The sequence below is a fragment of the Aquarana catesbeiana genome, linkage group LG11 (genome assembly GCF_042186555.1).
Source record: "Aquarana catesbeiana isolate 2022-GZ linkage group LG11, ASM4218655v1, whole genome shotgun sequence".
Taxonomy (NCBI): domain Eukaryota; kingdom Metazoa; phylum Chordata; class Amphibia; order Anura; family Ranidae; genus Aquarana; species Aquarana catesbeiana.
Genome location: NC_133334.1, coordinates 245,366,385 through 245,392,339, shown reverse-complemented (window position 1 = coordinate 245,392,339; position 25,955 = coordinate 245,366,385). Strand labels below are relative to the sequence as shown.

Here is a 25,955-nt window from a genome sequence, read left to right as displayed (position 1 = left end):
GTCCATCGGACTAGCACACAGACGAGCGGATTTCGGGTCCGTCGTAGTTACGACGTAAAGATTTGAAGCATGTTTCAAATCTAAAGTCCGTCGGATTTGAGGCTGAAAAAGTCTGCTGAAAGTCCGGAGAAGCCCACACACGATCGGATTACCAGCCAGCTTTAGTCCGTCAGCGTCCGTTGGACTTTTGTAGACTAAAAGTCCGACCGTGTGTACGCGGCATTAGCGCTATATAAATCCTGAATAATAATAATAATATTATTAGTTATTCTTTCTCGAAGATCCTTGAAGATCACAATAAAGACTTTGGAGTTGTGTTTCAGTCAGTTTTTATCAGTTTAGGGCGCATGCACAAGTGCAGTTTGAAAAGAAACTCAAAGTTTTTTTTTAAGAAGTCCAACATGCTGTTGAGTTAGAGCAAGAGCACTCCAATTAGTGGGGAGCATACTGTAAGCTTTTCTGATTGCAGACTCATAGGTTTGTCACAGCAGGGGGTGTGTTAGACCTCTTCAAGGAGACCTCTGCTTCCCACACAGAGCTCAAAAGGGTCACATTCTGCAGCATGCTGACAAGGGAAAAACCTTTCTAAAAATAAAATAAACTTTTGTTTTGCACCTGGAATGTATTTAGCTGATTTAAACTGAAAGTTCAGTTGGGGTTTAACTCTCATAGCTGCACTCTCAGCCACTCTGTATCCATTAAAGTGTATGTCAAGCCAAAAACTTTTCCGTTTATATAGTAAGGAAAGATTAGAACTTTTGTCAGTTTTTTACTGCTATCCAGGGCTCCCTTAGTGAGATTCTTCCTCACTTACTGCTTATTTTAGACTTCCCCCAGTTTATAAAGTGGTTGTAAAGGTATATACACGCACCGGCCACTTTATTAGGTACACCTTGCTAGTACCGGGTTGGACCTCCTTTTGCCTTCAGAACTGCCTTCATTCTTTGTGGCATAGATTAGAAACATGTTGGAAACATTCCTCAGAGATTTTGGTCCATATTGACATGATAGCATCACGCAGTTGCTGTAGATTTTTCAGCTGCACATCCATGATGCAAATCTCCTGTCCCACCAGATCCCAAAGGTGCTCTATTGCAGTGGTTCTCAACCTCAGTCCTCAAGTACCCCCAACAGGCCATGTTTGCAGGTTTTCCTTTATCTTGCACAGGTGCTTTAAATCAGAGTCAATAGCTTGGTATTTTGGTCTGCTATTTTATCTAAGAGAAATTCCCAAAACATGGCCTGTTGGTGGGTACTTGAGGACTGAGGTTGAGAACCATTGATCTATTGGATTGAGATCTGGTGACTGTGGAGGCCATTGGCGTACAGTGAATCTATTGTCATGTTCAAGAAACCAGTGGTGAGATGATTGGAGCTTTGTGACATGGTGCATTATCCTGCTGGAAGGAGCCATCAGAAGATGTGGACACTGTAGTCATAAAGGGATGGACATGGTCAGCAACAATACTCAGGTAGACCGTGGCATTTAAATGATGCTCAGTTGGTACTAAGGGGCCCAAAGTGTCCTCAAGAAAATATCCCCCACATCATTACACCACCACCACCAGCCTGAACCATTAATACAAGGCAGGATGAATCCATGCTTTCACATTGTTTACGCCAAATTCTGACCCTACCATCTGAAATTGAGACTCATCAGATCAGGCATCATTTTTCCAACCTTCTATTGCCCAATTTTAGTGAGCCTGTGTGAAATGTAGCCTCAGTTTAATGTTCTACTGTTCTTAGCTGACAGGAGTGGCACCCAATGTGGTCTTCTGCTACTGTAGTCCATCTGCTTCAAGGTTTGATGTGTTGTGCATTCAGAGATGGTATTCTGCATAACTTGGTTGTAACAAGTGGTTATTTGAGTTACTGATGCCTTTATATCATCTCAAACCAGTCTGCCCATTCTCCTGTGACCTCTGACATCAACAAGGCATTTTCCAACACACAACTGCCGCTCACTCTGTAAACCCTAGAGATGGTTGTGTGTGAAAATCCCAGTAGATCAGCAATACTCAGACCAGCCCGTCTCCCATCAACAATCATGCCACGTTCAAAGCCACTTAAATCCCCTTTCTTGACTATTATGGTGCTTGGTTTGATCATCAGCAAGTTGTCTTCACCACGTCTAAATGCCTAAATGCATTACGTTGCTGCCATGTGATTGGCTGATTAGTAATTTGTGTTACCAAGCCATTGAACAGGTGTACCTAATAAAGTGGCCAGTGAGTGTACTTTACTATCTATTTACAAATGCGAGCAGTATATTGAATAAAAATAGTCAATGTTGATTGAGCGAGTGAAGTTCCGCTTTAGGTCACCATAGCAGGCATTTGAGATTTTAGTAGGTAGAACTGGGTTCAATTCCACACCAGTCTCATATCTCAAAAACTCCAACACCAAGGTCCCTGAATCTTGGTCCCCTTTTTTTCTCAACATCCAGAACTGACATGATGTGGTCTCACTCTTGCTGCTGAATTTTCCACATTTGAAAATAAATTGTCTCCTTTATTTTCGGGCTGCAGACAAGGAATGGTTACCACTGGAGTTTAGACAACAATGCTAAATCCAACTTACCTTAATCTACCAAAACCTTACATAGCACTATTCAGATAACTAACTCCTTTAAGCAGCCTATGGGTAAAGTAACATTTCTCAGCTTATAACAGCAGCTGGTAGCATGAGATATCAGCATGTGCTTTTTGTCTGCAGGATATCTCAGTCTAGCACCACCCAGAGCTCCCCACTGATTTTTTACTTCCACATAGCAGAGATCAGGCATGCCCTTCACCCCTACACGACAGTATAATGACCTCTCCGCAGTCCCAGATAATGTTTTGTGGCTGTGGGGGGGGGGGGGGGGGGGTCTGCCTGTTTGCAGCAGTGCTGGAGAGAGAGATTCTGCTGGAAGTACCGTCACATAACTGATGCTGTTTTTCGTTTTCTAATGTTATTCTACCCAGAGATTCACTTTAAATAATAAGATCCATAGAAGGGTTTGGATAACAGGACTTTCCTGCTGCTAAAGCTCAGCATGGATGCCGCCCCAACCCTTTAATTACTGACATGTCACAATTATACAGGCTCTATCCTTATTAGATTCAGAGGAAGGAGAATATTAGTTACAGTAGGATCAGGGAACAAGCAATGTCTGCAAGTGATGGGTGTAGGTTACTTGGTAATGAATAAGTAAGGTAGAGAGGACGGATAGTCTATTTTGAAGTAGTAGTTTATGAAGATCTGTTTATACAGGATAATGGTGGGCTGATGAAGAGATTTCTAGAGGAATGAGGGCTGCCTGAGAAAAATCCTGGAGCTCTGTGTAGGAGGGTGTTATAAATAAGCAGACCTTAGTACATAGTTACCTAGTTCATTAGGCTGAAATAAGACACAAGTTCAACTAGTTCAACCAATAAAAAAAAAAAACAAGTAGAAAACCTCCATATACATAGTCCTATACCCATAGTTGATTCAGAGGAAGGCAAAAAAATCAAATAAAGTATGGTCCAATTTGCTCAGGTGTGTGTGTGTGTGTGGGGGGGATCCTTCCTGATCCCCCAGAAGGCAATCAGATATTCCCTGTATCAACTACTCCTGGTGTTGTGACCTATAAATGAATAGCTATTTAAGTAGAGAAGAGAAAATGTAAAGTTAAAGTGGAGTTCAACAGAAAAGTGGACGCTCCACTTAGCTGCCTCCTCCCAACCTCCGGTGCCACGTTTGGCACCTTTCGGGGCGGGGGGGGAGTGGGTACCTGTTTTTTGACAGGTATCCGTCCCCACTTCCAAGAGATCTCACCGCGACTCCTTCTTTTTTTTTTTTTTATTTAGAGATCCAGCAAGGAAAAGGGGGAGGAGGTCACATTTAAAATACGTACCTTGATTTTTATGCACAGGGTCTGCTTAAAAGGCAGCCCAGCGCCGAAACATGGGTGCATTGTAGGTGGTTTAGTATGTTGAGGTGCCCCTTAAAATGAAAAGCCCCATTTTGCTGTACAGGCGTTGCCACACATTGTGGTAAGGTGCATTTTCTCAACTGGGCCCTCTTATGCCGTGTACACACGGGCGGACTTTTTGACCGGACTGGTCCGACAGACTTTCCAGCAGACTTTCGACGGACTTTTGACGGACTTCCGACGGACTTTCTAACGAACTGACTTGCCTACACATGATCACACCAAAGTCCGACGGATTCGTACGTGATGACGTACACCAGACTAAAATAAGGAAGTTCATAGCCAGTAGCCAATATCTGCTCTAACCTCTGTTTTTGTCCGTCAGACTAGCATACAGACGATTTCTGGGTCCGGCGGAGTTACGACGTAAAGATTTGAAGCAAGTTCCAAACCTAAAGTCCGTCAGATTTGTGACTGGAAAAGTCAGCTGAAGGTCCGGTGAAGCCCACACGCGATCGGATTGTCTTCCGGATTTGGTCCGTCGGCGTACGTCAGACCAGTCCGGTCGAAAAGTCCGACCGTGTGTACGCCCCATTACCCTTCATCATTGGGAGTACCTTCCCTTCCCTTCATCAGCCTTCACATCATGAACGTTGTTGCATACAGCAAAAAAAAAAAAAAAATCAACTCCAAGTGTCCTTTATTCATATTTTTAAAAAGTGATGCAACCTCATCATCACCATGAAATGTTCTTTTAGTCCACATTAAATTTCTCTTACTGAATGTTTGATGTCGTATTTTACAAGCCATTCAGAAGCAATATTAGTGGCGCCACACTGTAGGGAACGGTGATTGATAAGATGTCCTCTATGTCTTTGTCAAATATAACAACTATGTTTCAATATATGAAATAAAGTTTCTTGACAGCCAGAGACGTCCTCCTATATTAGACAATTTGAAGAATTGTTTGACAGGTGATGAGTGATTGACATTTCTCATTAAAATATGCACATGCTATTAACTTCCCTTTAATTCCCCTTGTTTCTCATGTCATCTGTTCCTCGCAGATTAGCAAATTGTTGTCAGGATGAAAATGTGAATATAAAACAGCTTAAAAAAATGTATGGATCTGATGCATTTTTCTAAAATGATCAAAAAATAAATAAAATCATATACTATTTAAAGAGTGTTAAAAGACGGGATTTGTGTTGGATTTTTCCAGTCTCCATATTGCATGCATGATTCTGCTGTGATCAGATGCTATTTTTTTTTATAGTGTAAAGGGTCTTACAGAAGAGAATTCAGGTCTGTACTCCATATTCAGTGGTTCTGCAAATACTCTTTCACTGAAAGAAGTAACCTAAATTAGTGATCATGGGTCACATAGGCAATGCATACTAAATTTAATATGCAGAATCACCCTCAATAAACAACAGTCATGTGTGCTGAGCTGTGTGCTTCAGTTCAATTTCTAAGACCCCAAAACTTGAAGTGTTAGGGATTGGCATGGGTTAGACCCACTCTCCAAGAATCTTTGGAAAAAAATTGTCCTACGACTTGGCTTATGAGTATACTCAAGAAATGATACACGATAGACCAGGGTATTTTAGGCACCGACAACATACCAAAAAAAAGTGCTCCTGCACCACAGCCTGCTGCAATAAATAATGCATCCCCTCACCATCCTAAGTACTAGTGAATAATGCTTAGGACTATCTTGTCTACAACCGCTTCCATTCTTAACACTAGTTATGTCTCTTGCCTGCTACTCTCCTATACCTCCCCTCCCTCCCTGCCCCCATCACTAGCTACCTGGACTGCCACAAGTGGAATTACACTGAGCAAAATTATAAACACAACACTTTTGTGTTTGCCCCTATTTATCAAGAGCTGAACTCAAAGATCTACAACTTTTTCTATGTACACAAAAGGCATATTTCTCTCAAATATTGTCTAAATCTGTCTAAATCTGTGTTAGTGAGCACTTCTCCTTTGCTGAGATAATCCATCCACCTCACAGGTGTGGCATATCCAGATGCTGATTAGACAGCATGATTGTTGCACAGGTGTGCCTTAGGCTGGCCAAAATAAAAGACCACTCTAAAATGTGCAGTTTTACTGTATGGGGGGGGGGTCTGGGTAGTCCAAAAACCAGTCAGTATCTGGCATGACCACCATTTGCCACACGTAGTCCAGTAAATTTCCTTTGCATAGAGTTGATCAGGTTGTTGATTTTGGCCTGTGGAATGTTGGTCCATTCCTCTTCAATGGCTGTGCGAAGTTGCTGGATATTGGCAGGAACTGGAACACGCTGTTGTATACGCCGATCCAGAGCATTCCTAACATGCTGAATGGGTGACATGTCTGGTGAGTATGCTGGCCATGCAAGAACTGGGATGTTTTCAGCTTCCAGGAATTGTGTAAAGATCCTTGCAACATGGGGCCGTGCATTATCATGCTGCAACATGAGGTGATGGTCGTGGATGAATGGCACAACAATGGGCCTCAGGATCTCATCACAGTATCTCTGTGCATTTAAAATGCCATCAATAAAATGCACCTGTGTTTGTTGTCCATAGCATACGCATGTCCATACCATAACCCCACCGCCACCATGGGCCACTCGATCCACAACGTTGACATCAGCAAACCGCTCACCCACACAACGCCATACACGCTGTCTGCCATCTGCCCTGTACAGTGGAAACTGTGATTCATCCATGAAGAGAACACCTCTCCAAAGTGCCAGATGGCAGTAAATGTGAACATTTGCCCACTCAAGTCGGTTACAACGACGAACTGCAGTCAGGTCGAGCCCCCGATGAGGATGACGAGCATGCAGATGAGCAGAAATGTGCAGAAATTCTTTGATTATGCAAACTGATTGTTGCTGCAGCTGTCCGGGTGGCTGGTCTCAGATGACCTTGGAGGTGAAGATGCTGGATGTGGAGGTCCTGGGCTGGTGTGGTTACATGTGGTCTGCGGTTGTGAGGCCGGTTGGACTGCACTGTCAAATTCTCTGAAACGCCTTTGGAAACGGCTTATGGTAGAGAAATGAACATTCAATTCAAGGGCAACAGCTCTGGTGTACATTCCTGCAGTCAGCATGCCAATCTCACACTCCCTGAAAACTTGCAACATCTGTGGCATTGTGCTGTGTGATAAAACTGCACATTTTAGAGTGGCCTTTTATTGTGGCCAGCCTAAGGCACACCTGTGCAATAATCATGCTGTCTAATCAACATCTTGATATGCCACACCTGTGAGGTGGATGGGTTATCTCAGCAAAGGAGAAGTTCTCACTAACACAGATTTAGACAGATTTAGACAATATTTGAGAGAAATATGCCTTTTGTGTACATATAAAAAGTCTTATGCCACGTACACACGATTGGACTTTCCGACAACAAAACCGTGGAATTTTGTTTGAAAGGTGTTGGCTCCAACTTGTCTTGCATACACACAGTCACACAAATGTTGGCCAACAATTACGAATGTAGTGACATACTAGACGTACGTGATATCTCCATTATGAATGCTAGTATTACAAGACCGAACGCTTCCGACTCGTCCTTGATTCCGAGCATACGTGTTTGGACTTTTGTCCAACGGACTTGTGTACACACGATCAGAAAGTCTGACAACACACATTTGTTGGCGGAAAGTTTGAGAGCATGCTAGCCAACATTTGTTGGCTGAAAGTCCGACAAGAAATGTTCTATGGAGCATACACACAGTCGGACTTACCGCCAACGAGCTCACATGCAACATTTCTTGTCGAAAAATCCGATCGTGTGTACGCGGCATAAGAGTTCTTTGCGTTCAGTTCATGATAAATAGGGCAAACACAAAAGTGTTGCATTTATATTTTTGCTCAGTGTATTATAAAGATGAACTGATACACGCGTTCTTGATGTTTGTGATATTGCTTACATTTACTTGTAACTGCAAGGTTATTGTTTCATGGTTTCTTTGTATGTATACTGTAGAATTCACAATAAAACGTTAAGTAAAATAAAAAATAAAAAGATCATTGAAAATAAAACATGATTAAAATCTGATAAAAAAAAAACTTAATAAAAAATACATTTTTTAAAATTAACTAATACATAATTAAATAAAAAATAAAAAAGACAGATTTAAGTCATATTTCAATAAAATATGTATAAACTTTTAACTAGTATGCTGTTGGTGCCTAAAAAAATCCTGATCCGTATTTGATAATTTCTTGAGTATGAACATTTAGGGATACGGCACCCTGACAATCATTGGACTGTATTGATATTGGCTTATGAGTAAAATGGTGCTTATGTCTGGAATAATTATAATACTTACAAACATACCACTGCAAATTTCACAAATTGCTCACTTGCGGATGCCTGTGCAAATGATTGCTTATTCTTGATTACAATGGTCCTTCAAAGAAATTAAATTTTTTTCCAGCCATTTTTCACTCTCTTCTCCCCAGAAACCATGCATAGGAAAAACATCATGAGGACATTAACCAACATTCAGCTGGGCCAAATGATCTCCTGATATCCGCTGATTATCTGCAATTTAAACCTCGTACACAGGATCGGATTTTCGGGCAGGGAATTGTGTGATGGCAGACTAAAATCCAACCGTTAGTACGCTCCTTCAGACAATTGTTGTCCAACTTTCCACCAGCGAATGTTGGATGGCAGGGTAGTAAATTTCTGGCAGACAACGGTCTGTTGTCAGATTTTCGTATTGTGTGTGCACAAGTCCAAAGCACAAACACGCATGCTCAGAATCAATTCTCACCAAACACGACATTAGCAGAAGGTGCCCAAAAGGTGGCGCTCAAGAGCTGAAATGCCACTTAGTATGTCACTACGTTCATGTTTGTTGGCCATCAATTGTGTGCCGTTTGTATGCAAGACAAGTTCCTGGCACACGCCCTTCAGACAAAAGTCTAACGCTCTGTTGACCAACTGTTTTGTGAAAAAAAGCATTTCTTGGCAGCCGAATAAATGTGTCAAATATGTGCACTTTTTTTGTCTTTGAAAGCTTAGAGTAAATTTGATCTGCTAAGACCAACATTACATTCTTACATTTAAAAAAATGTAATTAAAATAACAACAAGTAAAATGAGCACAACAAAGTATGGAAAGTCATGAGGTTAAAAAACTGAAATTCTTTTTACAGTAACATAAAAAAAAAAGAACTAAAACTAAAATACAAATATTCTTAGCATGCTAAAACTAAATTGTGTGGGAGTATGTTACATTCTCTGTTTATGATATACTAACAAGATATGTTTCTAAAATGGCCTGTAAAACTGTAGAGACAATGAAATCTTAAGAAAGGTCATCATTCGAATCTATTTTAAATCCTCAAGAAACAAAAAAGAAAGTACTATGCCATTAAAAACTAAAGTGCTAATAAATACAATTTTATTGTTATGCGTAATACTAACTTAGCAGCACATAGTCCCTTGTATTTTATGCATTGTCGAAGAAATGCTAAATTATTTATCATACCTGGAGGCTGTATTGTATTTTTCCTTTTTTTTTCCTTTTATTGGCAACATACTGATTCGATGTTACACTGTGTCTTTATAGTAGGAAGCATAGGTGTGCATCCCAAAACTATATATATACAGTACATACAACAAACATTTTAAAATGTATTAAAACATGGACAGTGTCAGTAAAGCAGTGGCTGATGTCCGTAGGGTAGAAAATGGTGTCAATAGTTTTTTTTATTATTATCATTATTTTTTTTTTTATCTTTTACAATTGTATTTTGTATTATTATTTTTTTACAAAATCTTTTCTTTATTTTTTTTAGTGTTCCCTTGGGGGGCTTTGGTGAAATATCAGGAGTCCACACTGTTTGCGGAGCGGCTCACAGCAGGGGGTCCAGTGCGTCCCTGACATTCCCCAATCCCTTTCTCTGCACCCTCAGCTGCACTGGACAGTGAATGAATGGGAAGTGCTCTGTGCTAAGCGGCTTCCTGTTTATTCACAAACTGAAGTGATTAGGGTGTGCCCAGGCACATCCAGCACACCCTGTGTGCACGCCTATGGTAGGAAGAAACAACTATTAGGGTTATAATGAGGTGGGACAAAGGAACCAAGAAACCAATAGTGAAAACACGGTGAAAAAGAGTGCTGTCATCTTAAGGGGGTCCATTATTCAATGTTTTCACCCAAGAGTCACACAACTTTCACCCAAAATTCACACATTTCCACATAAAATTTAAAAAAATATGTAAATCTTGGGTGAAGACATTAAAAAATAGACATCAAAGAGTATGTATTTGCAAAAATGAAAAGTGCTACTTTAAGGGCTCTTTAGACTGGTTATAGGTTGCTAAAAACACAAGGTTTAGACACATTTTAGCACCCTCAACCACCCCCCCAATTAAATTAAATTAAGACAATGGACAATGGGATGTTTGCATGCAATGGTTGCAATGCTTTGCTTCATGCCAATACCATAAAATATCACTCTTGTTGCATTCAGTGGGCAGTCAGCCTGCTGATCACTATCCTTTAAAGTGAAAGGGGAAGAACCGCATACGCCCTGCAACAGTGTGTGCAATGCACATTGGTACCTCTCTCTCTTCTCCCATTTACAAACTCACTTTCTTCTTTTTTTCTGTTAAATTGGTTCTAAAGGCTCAAGGTCATTTATCTTCATGCATTATATGCATGAAGGTAAAAAAATGTCAATCACAGCCAGTGAGCCAATGAGGAGAGAGCAGAGGCGAGGCCGAGCTGTGGCTCTGTGTGTCTTATGGACTTATAGAGCAAGGCTCAGGAATGAGCACGCACCAGCATGCGGCTTGCTATTGGGGCACTGGTCATGGGGGAGGAGCCAGTATAACCAATGGGGGACCTGGGAAGAAAAGGATCTGTGCAAAACAACTACACAGAACAGATAAGTATGACATGTTTGTTATTTTAAAAAAATAAAATAAAAGGCCAAACCCTTAATACCACTCTATATCGTTGTTTATTTTTTGGGGTTTTTTTGCTTTGAATCCTAATTATTTATAAATAAACTCTAAACTTACATCCCATCATACTCTACACTTTTATTTAATATATAGGTTATATTATACTGCAAACTATTTCATTACAACATTACTAACTGATCTCTATGGCATCTACTTTTTAAGAGGTTTTTTTTCCTATTATGTACTTGTTTTTAAGTTTATTTTATTATTATTATTATGATACAGGATTTATATAGCGCCAACAGTTTATGCAGCGCTTTACAATAATATATATATATATATATATATATATATATATATATATATATATATATATATATATATATATATAACATATAATAATATATATAATATAACATATAATATAATATAATATAATATAATATAATATAATATAATATAACATAATATAATATAATATAACATATAATATAATATAATATAATATAATATATGTATCATTCCATTATATACACATGTTCTCTGTATTCTCTGTATTTAATTTTTGAAATGTAATTTAATATTTGTTATGTATTCTACCTGTAAAAAAAAAAAAAGTGGTCAGGCATCAACTAACTGCCTGCCTGTCAAAAAAGCTCTGCAAAGTGATCCATGTAAAATTGGCCTAAATGTGTTCTTTATTTCTGCTTCAATACACCTGGTGATCCTGCCAGACACTCATGATTGAAATAGTGATCAGCTTTGTCATCCTTGTGTCTGCAATCTATGGCTAGAATACTAAAATATTATGCTAATTCAACATATGGCTTCATCCAATTTGCATAATTACATGTCTTGTTGTTGTCAATCATCATTTCAAGGCTCTTATCTGGCCAAGCTGAGGGGCATTGAGGGAAACGCTGTATATTACAACCCCTATAAGTGCCTTCACTATTTTGGGAGTTGCCATTTCTAGCTGCCTGCATGCCACAGCAGAGGGATATGTGGGTGCTGTAGCAATGCAACCACCAGGAAAAATGTAGTGACACTCTACCATTTCCCTTGTTCCTTTTTGTGACTTGATTCATTCACTACAGGTGCTTATCGATTACACCCCTATAGGGAGCAAAACATGTCATGTAAGGGAATTGGTAGCATCTTTGTTTCATTTGCACAATAAAGCTTTATATTTGAAGGAAAACACAGTGCGTGGCTCTACATTTGCTCCAAATGCAATCGGGAGATGATGGACGCACACCGGTGGCTGGAGTGTGACGTGAGACTTCCTGGGGGTGTTGGAGGATGCATCAGCCACCAGAAGTGTAGAGGAAATGTGTAGGCAGATGCAGTTTATTTTCTCCACAGCAGGTGGCGCTCGTCCACTGCAGTAATGCAGGTGGAGTAGGAAGCTGAGAGGAACCTAGTTCCTCTATGGTTTCCTCGGTAGCAGGGAGAAAGCTATGATAGCTTAGCTATCCAATTGGATGGTGGCACTCCATGTGACTTTGGTGGCCATAATGGATCAGGCAGAGTCTGTTTTAAAACCACAAGAAAAAGATAGAAAGGGCTTACCGACCAAGTGCATTATCCTAAAACCATATTTTATTGTTCAAAAAGTGGTTAGTATTATACACAATCACAACTGATTTAAAGTTTTTATATGGTACAGTATCAAAGTACATTGCATGGTACGACATCATTCAGTTGATAGTGCATCAAAATCTCGGGCAGGAGGTGAAGACCCAATAAGCTAACGTGTTTTAAGGTTAAACCTCTTCCTCAGAGCCTGTTTTAGATCCTGCACTCCAGGTTTGACATTGGCACTGTTGGATTCTATGAGACTTCAAGCTACAGACACTTTGCTGTAACGTCCTGTGGGTATTCCAGGTTGGGTTGCCTTTCCACCAGGCTTATTGTGCATTGCTAGACTAAGGCCCCTTTCACACGATCGGACCATTCAGGTCCGCCTGTCAGTTTTGACGGCGGACCTGAACAGGCGCTCCATGTTAGCCTATGGAGCGACGGATGTCAGCGGAGACATGTCCGCTGACATCCGACCCCGTCTGATCCGCTAAAAGCAGACGGATGGCCCTATGTTCAGATCCGTCGCTGGCGGATCGAATCAGGTGAGATCTGACGATTCCCTCCATAGGCAGCAGCGGCGCCTGACAAGCCCCTCCCTGCTCAGTGAGCAGAGAGGGAACTGTCATTCGCCGGCTCAGCGGAGATCAACGTGGAAACAGAGTCCGCCTCATGTGAATGAGGCCTAATGTTACAATATATTCTTATTTTTGCACCTGGACTCAGTGTTTTTTGCCCACCATGCCACACTTCACCTAACTACAAATGCACTGCAGCATTTCAGGGAGGCCTGCTAGTTTCTAGCTAACAAACAAGGGAAACAAAAAGACCTGACAGTTGGGCTTCTTTATACCTAATTGTATATTCAATAAGGCAAGGAGGGTTTAGATCTACTTTAAAATGTTAAAAAATGTATTTATGTCTCATTACGCAAGGTAAAGGATACTCCCAAAATTGTAAACGGAAACATGAAGAATATTCTTTTATGACCCTGAGTCCATTGTACTAAGCTGTGTTGAGCTGTAGAAGCCATACTCCCCTTTGTTTTGCACTGATGGTAACACATAAAAAAACCACCTGCAAGACAATAAATAGTTGGTAAATCAATTATTTAATAGTAAATACAGACCAGTTGCAGGAGACATATTTATGTCTGTTTGGGGGCTTTGTTCTACTCATCTGATTGAGGACTGCCTTTGAGTCATGGCTAGAAATTATTGATGTCTCCTGTGACCACAGGTGTTAACCCTAATTGACCACGTTCATAGAAGTGATTCACTATAGTGCATGCCTCAGGCACATCTCATTCTAAAACCACATACACACGGATTTTCGGCAGGGAATTGTGAGATGACAGAATGTTGGCCTAAAATCCGACCATTAGTACACTCCATCAGAAAATCATTGTCCAACTATCCGCCAACAAATGTTGGATGCCAGGCTAATAAATTTTCGGCGGACAATGGTCTTTTGTCAAATTTTCTTATCGTCTGTACACAAGTCTGTCACACAAAAGTTGAAAGTACAAACAAGCATGCTCGGAATCAATGCTCACCAAACACAACATTAGCAGAAGGTGCCCAAAGGGTGGCACTCAAGAGCTGAAATTCCTCATAGTACGTCACTGCGTTTGTGTTTGTTGGCTGACAATTGTGTACCGTTTGTATGCAAGACAAGTTCCTGGTACACGCCCTTCAGACAAAAGTCTGACGCTCTGTTGGCCAACAATCTGATCGTGTGTACCAGGCTTTAGGTAGCTTTTGATTTATGGGTAGGCAGCCTCTGATCAGCCTTCTGTAATGGAGCTGAGCCTGTTGATTGCAGTATGTTTGTATGGAGAGCTAGCATTTGTCCTTGCAAGAAGCCAGTATTTCTGCAGTCTGGACACACAGTCTGTCAATGGGGGCATAAGCAAAGTCAGAAATACACTTCTTGCCAACCCAAGAATTGTGCTGGCTCACTTCTACCCTAGTTATCTTGCTAGTCTTTGTATCACCTAAAGAAGAACACATATGTTGCCATCATCGTACTGTTGGGATGATCGTGATGAGCAACTGGGCTTTCACTGGTTCAGAGGGCTTACATTTCCCTTTCCTGTCTGAGTAGTGCTTCGTACAGGTGACTAATATCAAGATAGAGTTGGGTACTAATTCTGTATATGACTTAATTTATGATTCTTAAATCTGAATTAATGGTATGGATTTTATTGTATAATTATGTTGGTCTAGCGTAGACCATTTGCATTATCCATACCTGAGGGATCCTTGTGGAAACTGGAAATCACTGTAGTAGTCGCCATTACTATTGTGATCACCACTGTCTTCCAGGTCCCGTGCAGAGTAACTGCCCTGCTACCGCAGGGGGTTGATCACCTGGCATGGCCACCATTCACAGAATGCCTTGCATATTTCTCAATAAATGCAAGGTGTTACCTCCAAGGCCCTGCACCTCTTCCAATCAGAGAACTTGTGAACTTTAGCAGTGATCACTGTAGTGACAGCGACTGCTAAAGTGATTTCCAGAATCTCACATTAATGTAAAACACATTTGGGTTGATTTACCAAAACTGAAGAGTGCAAAGTCTGGTGAAGCTGTGCATGGTAGCCAAACAGCTTCTAAGTTCAGCTGGTTCAATTAAGGTTTGACAAAAAAAAAAAAAAAAAAAAAAAACCTGAACGCTGATTGGTTTCTATGCAGAGCTGCACCAGATTATGCAGTTTTAGTAAATCAACCCCATTGGTCTAAGCTTGATCAGTGTAACTATGTAATAAAATCCATACCTGAAAGTCATTTTTAAATGAGTATAAAGCTAGAATAGAGAATGTTTGTTTAAAATATCTCTAGAAGTCACTGTTAAAGTTTACAAAACCATATTTTTTATGTACAGATTGCATAATACATTTACCCGAGGAAGCTACATTTTCTTTTTACACATGCTTTAGTTTCTACCCAGTAATATTAACCACTTACGGACCGCCCACCGTCGATATGCCTCGCTACTTTGACATTGAATACTACTGTTATGGCAGCAGATAGCTGCCATAACCCCGGTATTTTTTTTAACGGCGGGCGGTCTGCTTTAAGATGAAAGTGGTGTCCGCATCAGATTCACCACAAGATCACTTTTATCGGTGGCGGGAGAGGTCCCCCCCGTCCCGCCGCATCCCGGTTATCTCCACCGCTTACCAGAGCCGTTGGTAGCGGCGAAGACGTTCCGATGCTTTTCCCTGTTGGGCAGGAAGTCGAGTGAGGGAATGATAGCCCCCACCCGACTATATGCCAGTGGATGACGGGAGCGACGTCAAACGTCACTTCCACCCAATGGCCTTAAAGGGACAGTTTTTTCTTATTAAAAAAAAGGATTTTTTTTCTTTTTTTTTTTTTTTTTTATTGCTTTTTGACCCCAGATCTGACATTAAAGAGGTCCTGTCATGCTTTTTTTCTATTACAAGGGATGTTTACATTGCTTGTAATAGGAATAAAAGTGATCCATTTTTTTTTTTTTTCAAAGGGACAGTGTAAAAATAAAAAAATTAAGTAAAATAAATAAGAGAAAACATTTTTTTTCAAGAGGCTCGTCCCTCGCATACGTAAGTCACGCTCGCATATGTAAACGGTGTTCAAACCACACATGCGAGGTATCGCCACAATCGTTAGAGTGAGAGCAATAATTCTAGCAAAAGACCTCCTCTGTAACTCAAAATTGGTAACCTGAAGAAATTTTTAAATGTCGCCTGTGGAGATTTTTAAGGGTCAATGTTTAAATAAAATTGGATAAAAAACCAAGCACTGTAATGGGCACACCGCACTATATGTGGCTATGGCGGATAAAACTGGATACATGAATATAAGTAGAGGTTATAAATATTAAGACTAGATAAGCGAATACTCGTGACTAATTAGATTGAACAGATACAATTAAGCTGCTATCAATAAAACAGGGATCAGAAACCCATAAATTGGAAAATGCATACAATTAAAATTGATGCTCTCTAATACACCGTTCAATCAATGTAGATCTATGAAATCATGCTAAAAACAAAAAATGTGATAAAATATGTGTATAAAACAAAAAACAAAAACAAACTAAAAAATCATGCTAATTACACAGTATTTACACATAATTTGTTTACAAACAATTTATTTCAGTATTTATACACATATTTTATCACATTTTTTGTCTTTAGCATGATTTCATAGATCTACATTGATTGAACGGTGTATTAGAGCACATCAATTTTAATTTTATGCAAGGGTCAAAGTTTGTCGCCATTCTACGAGCGGGCGCAATTTTGAAGCATGACGTGTTGGGTATCAATTTACTCGCGTAACATTATATTTCACTATATAGAAAAAAATTGGACTAACTTTACTGATTTCTTATTTTTTAATTAAAAAAAAAGGTATTTATTCCCAAAAAAAATGTGTTTGTAAGACCGCTACGGTGTGACATAAACTATTGCAACAACCGTCATTTTATTCTCTAGGATGTCTGAAAAATATATATATAATGTTTGGGGGTTCTAAGTAATTTTCTATCAATAAAGAATAATTTTAACTTGTAAACACCAAGTGTAAAAACTAGGCTTGGTCCTTAAGTGGTTAAGTAGTGATTGCATTTTACTGCTCTTCGTAGCTCCATATAAGTCTGTGGGTCAGCAAAGACCCATAATGGTTCATTGACCATAAATACAATCTCCAGATGGCTTGTCTTGTGGACAGTTTTATCTAAAAAAGTTCTATAAGGATGCTGATTGCAATATTTGATAGATGGTCACTAGAGACAGAGACTCTAAAAAACGGTATATGAAATGCCACCTTGAAATATGGTACAGCAAGAAAGTAAAACTGAGAGCCGTATGAAAACTTACTTTCAAGAAAACTTTAAAATAATATCTCAAAGTGCGTGCTGACTGAAAATACACTCTGGATTCTATTTTAAGGAAGCAATGCTCGACTTTGCTGCAGTGTTGTAATCACTGAGCAGGCTTTATGATGTATCGTATGTGAAATCCTGGTGATCAAGCCTCAGAAAAAGAACATTTTGTGACTGTCGAATTAAAAGAGAAAGGTAAAAAGGATAGGGAACAAAAAGATTGACTTCACTGGGGTAACATAATAAACAGATATCAATAAATGCCCACTCAATTTACAGACTCAGTCTGAGCGAGTGGATGGCTTACACTGTGGTTGCATTAAAGCTCAGTCAATGTGCTTAAATGAACATAACTTTCATCCATCAGCATTAAATTCATTTGTTCTTGCTTCTGTGGTCATTAGTGAAAAGCATTCGTCTTTGTCATTCTTAACAGCCTCTGGACTTCGAGAGCAAAAAATTCTATACGCTGAAGGTAGAGGCAGTCAATGTTAATATTGATCCGCATTTCATCAGCGGGGTACCCTTCAAAGACACCGCAACGCTAAAAATAACGGTGGAGGATTCCGACGAGCCCCCTGTCTTCTCATCGCCTAGTTATCTGCTGGAGGTACATGAGAACGCGGCCATAAATGGTGTCATTGGCCAGGTGACAGCAAGAGACCCTGATTCAACAGCAAGTTCTATAAGGTATGGTGTCTAATGAGATGTTGGACCTTTTAACAGGAATTAATGTTATGTATAGCATATTGATTGTAGGTGCACCAAGAGGTATGTATTTCATCATGGATCTCTGGCTTTAGGTGGTCCGATTTGTAAAAATCCTGCTTTGTTTTTAGATCCACCTCCACCTAACTGCTCCTCCACAGTCAGTATCATTTTGGTACTACTGTGTCACAGTAGGGGAGATTAACTAAGAATGGAGCATGCAAAATCTGGTGCAACTCTTCCTAGAAACCAATCAGCTTCCAGGTTTTATTGTCAAAGCCTAATTGAACAAGCTGAAGTTAGAAGATGATTGGCTACCATGCACAGCTGCACCAGATTTTGCACTCTCAAGTTTTAGTAAATCAACCCCAATGTGTATATATACTTTCCATACATGTGGGATCCCTGTAGAAGCTGGAAATCACTTTATTATTCATCGCTATTACAGAGATCACCGCTGTATTATTTTGCATGCTCCTTTCCCAAACATACTGTAGAAGTTCTCCTATACTTCTTCAGTTGATTACAAAGTTTGCGCTGCTATGGTTCCTCTGAGAGGTCTCATTAAAGTTCTTCTTCACCGGTCTTCTGGTCCCCAGCACTTGCATGTTTACTATGGGCAGCCAGCTGTGATTTCTACAGCTGGCTGCCCACTGCGCATGTGCAAGCCACGCTGCGCTTTGTGAATGTTCCCCCAGCTTTCTAGGACCTGTGATGTGTCCCAGAAGGTTGTGGGTGGGGGAGAACTTGTTGTGGATCTCAGCGGAGTACCTGTCAAAACCAAGTACCTGCCCCCTCCCAAACAAGTGCCAATAATAGAAGAGGAGGGGGCATAAAGCGGAAGTTCTGCCTTAACTCATTGCTGCCTATGTAACACATATGTGTGGTGGTAAAAATGTGGGCTTTAACGCCTACATACCACACATATGTGTCACTGGGCGGCCAATGATTCTGTGCTGAGAGCACACTCACTGCACGCTCGCAGCACAGAGGTCGAGCTGTCAAAGACACCTCTCAGTCCCCACTAATGACCAGCTGCTGGCAGGACTGGCTACCAATCATAAGAACACTGTGACAGCCTAATCAATGTGGTCACATGATTGCTGATCCTTACCAACCCCTCCCCCTCCTTTTTTAAGGGTTGCTGGGGCAGGGGGGAAAGGGTAAATAAAGTGAATGCATATTATTTTCATTTACTTGCTTTTTATAACACCAGTCTGTCAAAAGCCTGGTTGCTTTGATGTATCTAAACCCAATAGCATAAATGTATAATTTTGCAGCTTACCAATCCTTAGATCTAGTGGCTGCAATTATTTTCTATTTAGGCTTTCTTTCCTTAGTAGAACTATTTCATTTTGGAATAAGGGAGAGTTATAACCCCTGTCAGTTTATTTTTGTCATCTGTGTCCCATTGGGGAGATTTACCTTTACTTCCTGCCCCATAGCCAAAACAGGAAATTACAGGAAATTCCTTGCCCCCTACCCCCCCCCCCCCCAACCACAACATTTGGGATTTTCTTTATATTCATTTTTAATGATAATGGTAATGAGAAGTAGAGAGGGTGAATCTCCCTAACAGGGGCACAGACAATAATAGAAACAGGTGTTCTAATCCCTCTCCACTCTGTCCAAAACTAATAAAAAAAGTTTTCCTTTTAGTTACACTTTAAATTTCACTTGGTGGTCATACCAATAACATACTTCCTACCATAGGGGGATCACCCACTCACTGTACTGTATTCATGAAGGAGCAGCGTGGTCACCTGCTTGCTCTTGAATTGATCTTCAGAACATCTCCCCATCTCCATAATATAGGGGGGGTTGTTTTTTTTTAGTTTACAGAGGTAACTTGGACTAAGCTGAGTTCTTGGGATTTACTGGTATATATATATATATATATATATATATATATATATATATATATATATATATATATATTTGTGCTTATTGAGCCCATATAACAAAATGCTTTCATTGGTATATTTACCAGACCAAAAGGAAGCAAATAGGAGAAGTTCATTGTTAAGGTTTATATACATATGGAGGTTTAGAAAGAGGCATGGATTCCCAAAATATATAAAGTACTAGTATATGTCTGCTAAGGAAGCAGCACCGTGTTAATTGGAGTTATACACAAATCAGCCATAATATTATGATGACCAGCCTAATATTGAGTAGGTCCCCCCTTTGCCACCAACACAACCCTGACCCGTCAAGGCATGGATGCCACTAGACCTAGGCATGCTGTGGCATCTGGCACCAAGCCGTCAGTAGCAGATCCTTTAAGTCTTGCAAATAGGGCCTCCATGGATTGGACTTGTTTTTCCAAAACATCCTACAGATGCTTGATGGATTAAGATGTGGAGGCTAAGTAAAAATCTCAAACTTAGTGTCTTCCTCAAACCATTCTTGAAACATTTTTTCAGTATAGGGTGGGCACATTATCCTGCTGAAAGAAGTCACTGCCATCAGGGAATACCATTTCCATGAATGGGTGTACTTGGCCAGAAACAATGTTTAGGTACTTTAGATGTCACATGTCAAAGAAATATCCACATGAATGGCAGGACCCAAGGTTTCCCATCAGAATATTGCCCAAAGCATCACACTGCCTCTGCCGACTTGTCTTTTTCTAATACTGCATCCTGGTGCCATTTCTTCCCCCAATATGCAAATCACATGCACCCGGCCATCCACGTGATGTAAAAGAAAATGTGATTCATCAGACCAGGCCACCTTCTTCCATTGCTTTGTGGTCCAGTTCTGATGTTCACATGCCCATTGTAGATGCTTTTAGCTGTAGAGCTTTAGCTGTAGGTTGGCACCGGCACCCTGACTAGCCTGCAGCTATGCAGCCCTATACATAACAAACTGTGATGTACATTTTTCCTGCTTTCAACATATCAACTTCAAGGAACAACATGTTCACTTGCTGCCTAATATATCCCACTGGCATTCAGAAGCCATTGTAACGAGATAATCAATGTTATTCCCTTTACCTGTCAGTGGTCTTAATGTTATGGCTTATTGGTGTAAATGGATGTGGAAATATAATACTACAGTGCTGCCGTTGTGAGTTGTCAGGATTGCACAACAGGTCCCTAAAGCAAGGCAGGACAAAGACAAATATAGCCCACCGCAGGGGAGGACAAATAAAATCATAGAAGTAAAAAATAGCGTTAAAAGCACAATAATGCATAAGAATATTCACAAACATGAACAAACCTAGAACATTGAGATAATGGTACATGCAGAGTGTATGTGTGGGAGGATAGATATTGTAACAGACAAATTCTTATTGCCAGATGTTTTTAGTTTATCAAAATTAAAACTATGAATCATGAAGGTGCTTGGATGTAGTAATCCTTCCATCTCCTGAATTTTCTACATGCAGTGTTTTATGTCTTACCTTGTTTTTCTGAGGACTAAGGCAGACTATACACCATGCAAACAGACGTAAAGAGTACCCCCCTAGCCTCTGTGATGATGTGAATAACACCAAGTTCACAATATGGACCAATTATGTATTTATATACAGTATGTTAATCATATTATTATTATTATTATTATTAATACTATACAGGATTTATAAAGCTAGACAACAGAGGTGTTTTAACCAGGCCCTCAAATACACCACTCAGCGCCAGGACAAGATGCTGTTTCAAATGCAGAGACAGTTAATAAACAAGTACCGCCCAATTTGCTAATACGCAAAAGGCGCGGAGCCACAAGGCAGGAAAAGCAGCCGTTTAAAAAATTATTACATAAATTATAATAAACAGTGGTATAAAATAATCTTAAAAACAGACTAAAATATCACACTAAACAGCGCTAATGTTGAGCAAAATAAAATAAACATGTGGCCAACTACACAGGAAAAAAGTCCTTTTTTAAGGGAAAGAGCTGAGATAGACTTCAGCCTGCCTATTCCGCTGTCATGCTTCAGGACCTCTCCCTCTTCCTCGGTACCAGTTTGGGGATCCAGTGGATCCTCTGGGCTTTCGCAGCGATATTCCAGACGGAGAAGTTCTATGACTTAGCAGATTTATTGTGAGCCCTGAGCATCTGGGATCCCTCCGGAGTGGTGGTAGCAGCAGCTTGTGGCGTGGATGTGTCTTCTTTTTTTGGAGGCTTATTATTATCTAGCACTGGTGAGTCTATCCCCCTGAGGGGAGTGTGTTCGCACAGGGTGGAATTTGGACTGATCGGTGGAAGGTGCACGCTGTGACTTTGTTTCATGATCACCTGTTGAACACTTTCTGAACTACACTTTGAACTTTTCATCACTCTTAAAAAAGGACTTTTTTCATGTGTAGTTGGCCACATGTTTATTTTATTTTGCTCAACATTAGCGCTGTTTAGTGTGATATTTTAGTCTGTTTTTAAGATTATACCACTGTTTATTAGGATTTATAAAGCGCCAACAGTTTGCGTAGCACTATAAAATGTAAAGGGAGATACTACACCAATAGTACAATTCAAAACAAGAGAGCTAGAGGAGCCCTGCTCCTACAAGCTTACAATGTAAGATGGAGGGGCTATTTAAACACAAGGTAGGGACTGTGTGGGATGAACTGATAAGGGGAGTGGAAGATTTGATTGTTAGCTGGAGGCAGGATAGGCCTCCCTTAAGAGATGAGTTTTCAGGGATCCCCTAAAAGTGGACAGAGTAGTAGATAACCGGATAGATTGGGGCAATGAGTTCCAGAGGATGGGAGAGGCTCTGGAGAAGTCCTGGAGATGAGCATGGGAGGAGGAGACAAGGGAACTACAGAGCAGAAGGTCTTGGGAGGAGCGGAGAGGACAGTTTGGTGATATTTGGAGATAAGTTTGGTGATGTAGCTGTAGGCAAAATTGTGAATGGCTTTGTATGTTATTATTAGTGGTTTGAATTTTATTTGTTGGACAATGGAAAGCCAGTGGAGGGATTGGCATAGAGGAGTGGCAGACACTGAACGGTTGGTAAGGTGGATGAGTCTGGCAGCGGCATTCATGATAGACTGAGAAGGGCATAGCTTGCGGAGAGGTAGGCCAATGAGGAAGAAGATACAATAGTCAAGCCGAGAGATAACAAGGGAGTGAATAAGTTGCTTAGTGGTGTTAACAGTTAGAAAGGGGCGTATTTTGGAGATGCCCCCTTAATCTCATCATTTAAAGAATTATTAAGCAATAAAAAGCTTGACGGGTTTTAACTCTTTCCCCATTCTATCCAAAACCATAAAACAAGTTTTGGCTTTGGATATACTTTACATTGAAAGCGAAGCTATGATCATAAAGAAGCTAAGTCTAAAGTACACTCATTCAAGCTTACAAGAGTAACCCTAAGACTAGGACTTTCAAAAACAAGACTGATGCCCAATTGTAATACTCCAAATAGTATACATTTTTCAGAATTACAGGTGCACTAGTTTGTTTACACTCATAAGCATTTTTCTAGATTTTGGCTCATCAAAAAAGCTGTACTAACTTTTAGTCCAAACCATAGACAGCTTCAAAATAGAAACCTTATGCTTGTTTTGAAGGCATGCACGTTGATGGCTAAACATATACTCATTGGTTTAATATTAAAGCTGAAAAAACTGGTGATTTTTCACAGTACTTTCCCAAAACATATGCTATCAGTTAATCTGCATTAGAGAGTGTGAAACATGGCATATGCTTAATATATTTTACTTGATAGTCCCAATGATTGAGTATATATAATCAGCATGGATCTGACATGCACGTATGCTTGTTTCTCCTTTCATATTATCATTTAGTTTTTTTTAGATGTTTTCACAGAATGGACACACTGTAGTAATCACGCTTTAGATAATGGGGTTGATTTACTAAAGGCAAATAGGCTGTTTTCTTTATAAGGGAAGTTGCACTTTTCAAGAGTTTAATAAAACTCTGCTGACTTCTATTATTCAATCAAGTGCAAACAAAATTGCTGTTTTCTTTTCTTTAATTTCCCTGCACGCATTTGGGTATTCTTTGGGTATTCCACCTTACCACATTCCCTAAGCTTTGGGGCAAATATCTTTGCAAAGTGCAACTCTCCTTGCAAAATGAACAACCTATTTGCTGTAGTAAATGACCCCTAATGTGCACACTCAGTGACTGCTGCTCGTCACCATCAAATTTTGCCCTTGGTGGGGGTCATATTATCTTTATTGAACTGCTATTTTGAGCTTTGTTCAGTAACAACATCAAAGTGCAATGATGTGCTGGAATCCATAACATCTGCGAGAAACGGAGAGGCTTAGGCTCCATTCACACCTATAAAATGCACTACAATCGCCAAACGCAGGTTCAGATGCCATTATTTTCAATGGTACTTAAAAAACGGTGTGGTTTTGTCACAGTTGTCACGCAGCAATGCAGCAATACACATTGCGTGAACAGGGGTGGCCCGTCCATTAAGAGCGCTTGGGTGCTTTCCCTCCTATCCATCGCCACATTCCCCCTATCCATCGCCATCTCCCCTATCCATGCATCCGGCCCCTTGCAGGATGCTGGATGCATGGATTCCAATGTGAGGTGGGTGTTTTTTTGAAGCACTGTTTAGATCCAAAGGTTCTAATAGGTTCAAAATAGGGTGGGCTCGGAGCACAGAGAATGCGTTCACAACCCACCCAGATATGTTACAACAGCGAATGAATATTCACTGTTGTAACACTGATCCTCCTCCTGGCCAATCAGGAACCGGGTTTTGACACCCATCACCCGATTGGCTAAAAAGGACGATCCTATTGGATGCCTAGGAGGAGAGGAGGAGCTGCACGCTGGAAGCCACCAATGGAGGAGAGGGCACGGAGACACTGCATGCTACCCGCCACCTGCTACCTGTCCAGATGGGGTAAGTGCTGGACCGACCAGCAAATAGTGGGGTGGCTGCCAGCCGCTCGAGGGGGTGGTTGTTTGCTGCCCCCAAAAAAAAACACCAGCCGCCACTGTGCGTGAAGCTTTTCACCCCAAAAGAAGCCCCCGCTCCCTTCTGGGTGATAAGCTTCATGCAATGCTATTTGCCGCAATTACTGTGCGATAAATCACGCAATAGTTGTGGCAAAAATGCAAAGTGTTTTAGGTGCCATTGAAAATAATGGCACCTGAACCCACGTTTTGTGAGTGTAGTGCGTTTTGAGATTGTGGGCAGAATCTCGGTGATTCTGCCAGGATCTCAACACATCCAGTGAATGGAGTCTTATAGAGCGAATAGAGTGAATGGAGTCTTATAGAGCGTCCCCAGAAAGAAGAATTCAACTTTTTCTGCAGTCTAGATTTGGCATCGGGAACAGGTGTCTATGGCAAACTTTATTTTTAAAGGCAGGGTCCATCCAGAGAGATGTTGCACTTTAAGTTTCCTACCCAGAATTCACAGTTCCTTCCTAAGATTATGACCATTAGCTCCTTCGATAGCTCAGCTGGTAGAGCGGAGGACTGTAGAGGGGAAAAAAAAATGACCATTAAAGAGTCAATTATGGCACGGCACTCCTATATTTCCCAATAATGTAGCATATACCAAGAAATTGTGAATCCATCTATAACTTTACTTTTCGTATGGCCTTATTAGAAGTGACACAGGCCATGAAGTGACAGAAGTAAAGCCCCTGGGAGCTTTAGGATCTGGAGTTATTTAATTCACCACTACCATTGAAGTTGACATTTAAGCTATGTTAATAAATATCATTCAGCAACTTATGACATTTCAACCAGCATTCAGGTCCTATTACTCTGGCACCCCTGGTGGGGTAATTGAGGTGAACGCTGTGATGTTTAAATTGGTGCATTGTAACATAATGCCCCAGCAATGTGGCAGCACATAATGAACCATTAAAAATAGGATAACCTTTTCTACCCAACATGTAATAAGGGTTTAGCAGACACTGAACATATCTGTCAAGCACCCCTTTTCAAGTTTTGGGATGGAAACATAGGTCTCTTAGTTACTGACGATTTAGAATACTAAACAATAGTTT

General features: G+C 40.4%; 1 protein-coding gene across 2 annotated transcripts in view; it reads left to right on the top strand.

Moving 5' to 3' along the window:
• CDH8 (cadherin 8) overlaps positions 1-25,955 on the top strand; it is a 655,621-nt gene that overhangs the window by 439,834 nt on the left and 189,832 nt on the right. For both annotated transcript variants that reach the window (XM_073605557.1, XM_073605558.1), the window contains one exon: positions 17,723-17,976. In XM_073605557.1, the coding sequence (XP_073461658.1) occupies positions 17,723-17,976 (254 nt within the window). The remainder of the gene's footprint in view (positions 1-17,722; positions 17,977-25,955) is intronic.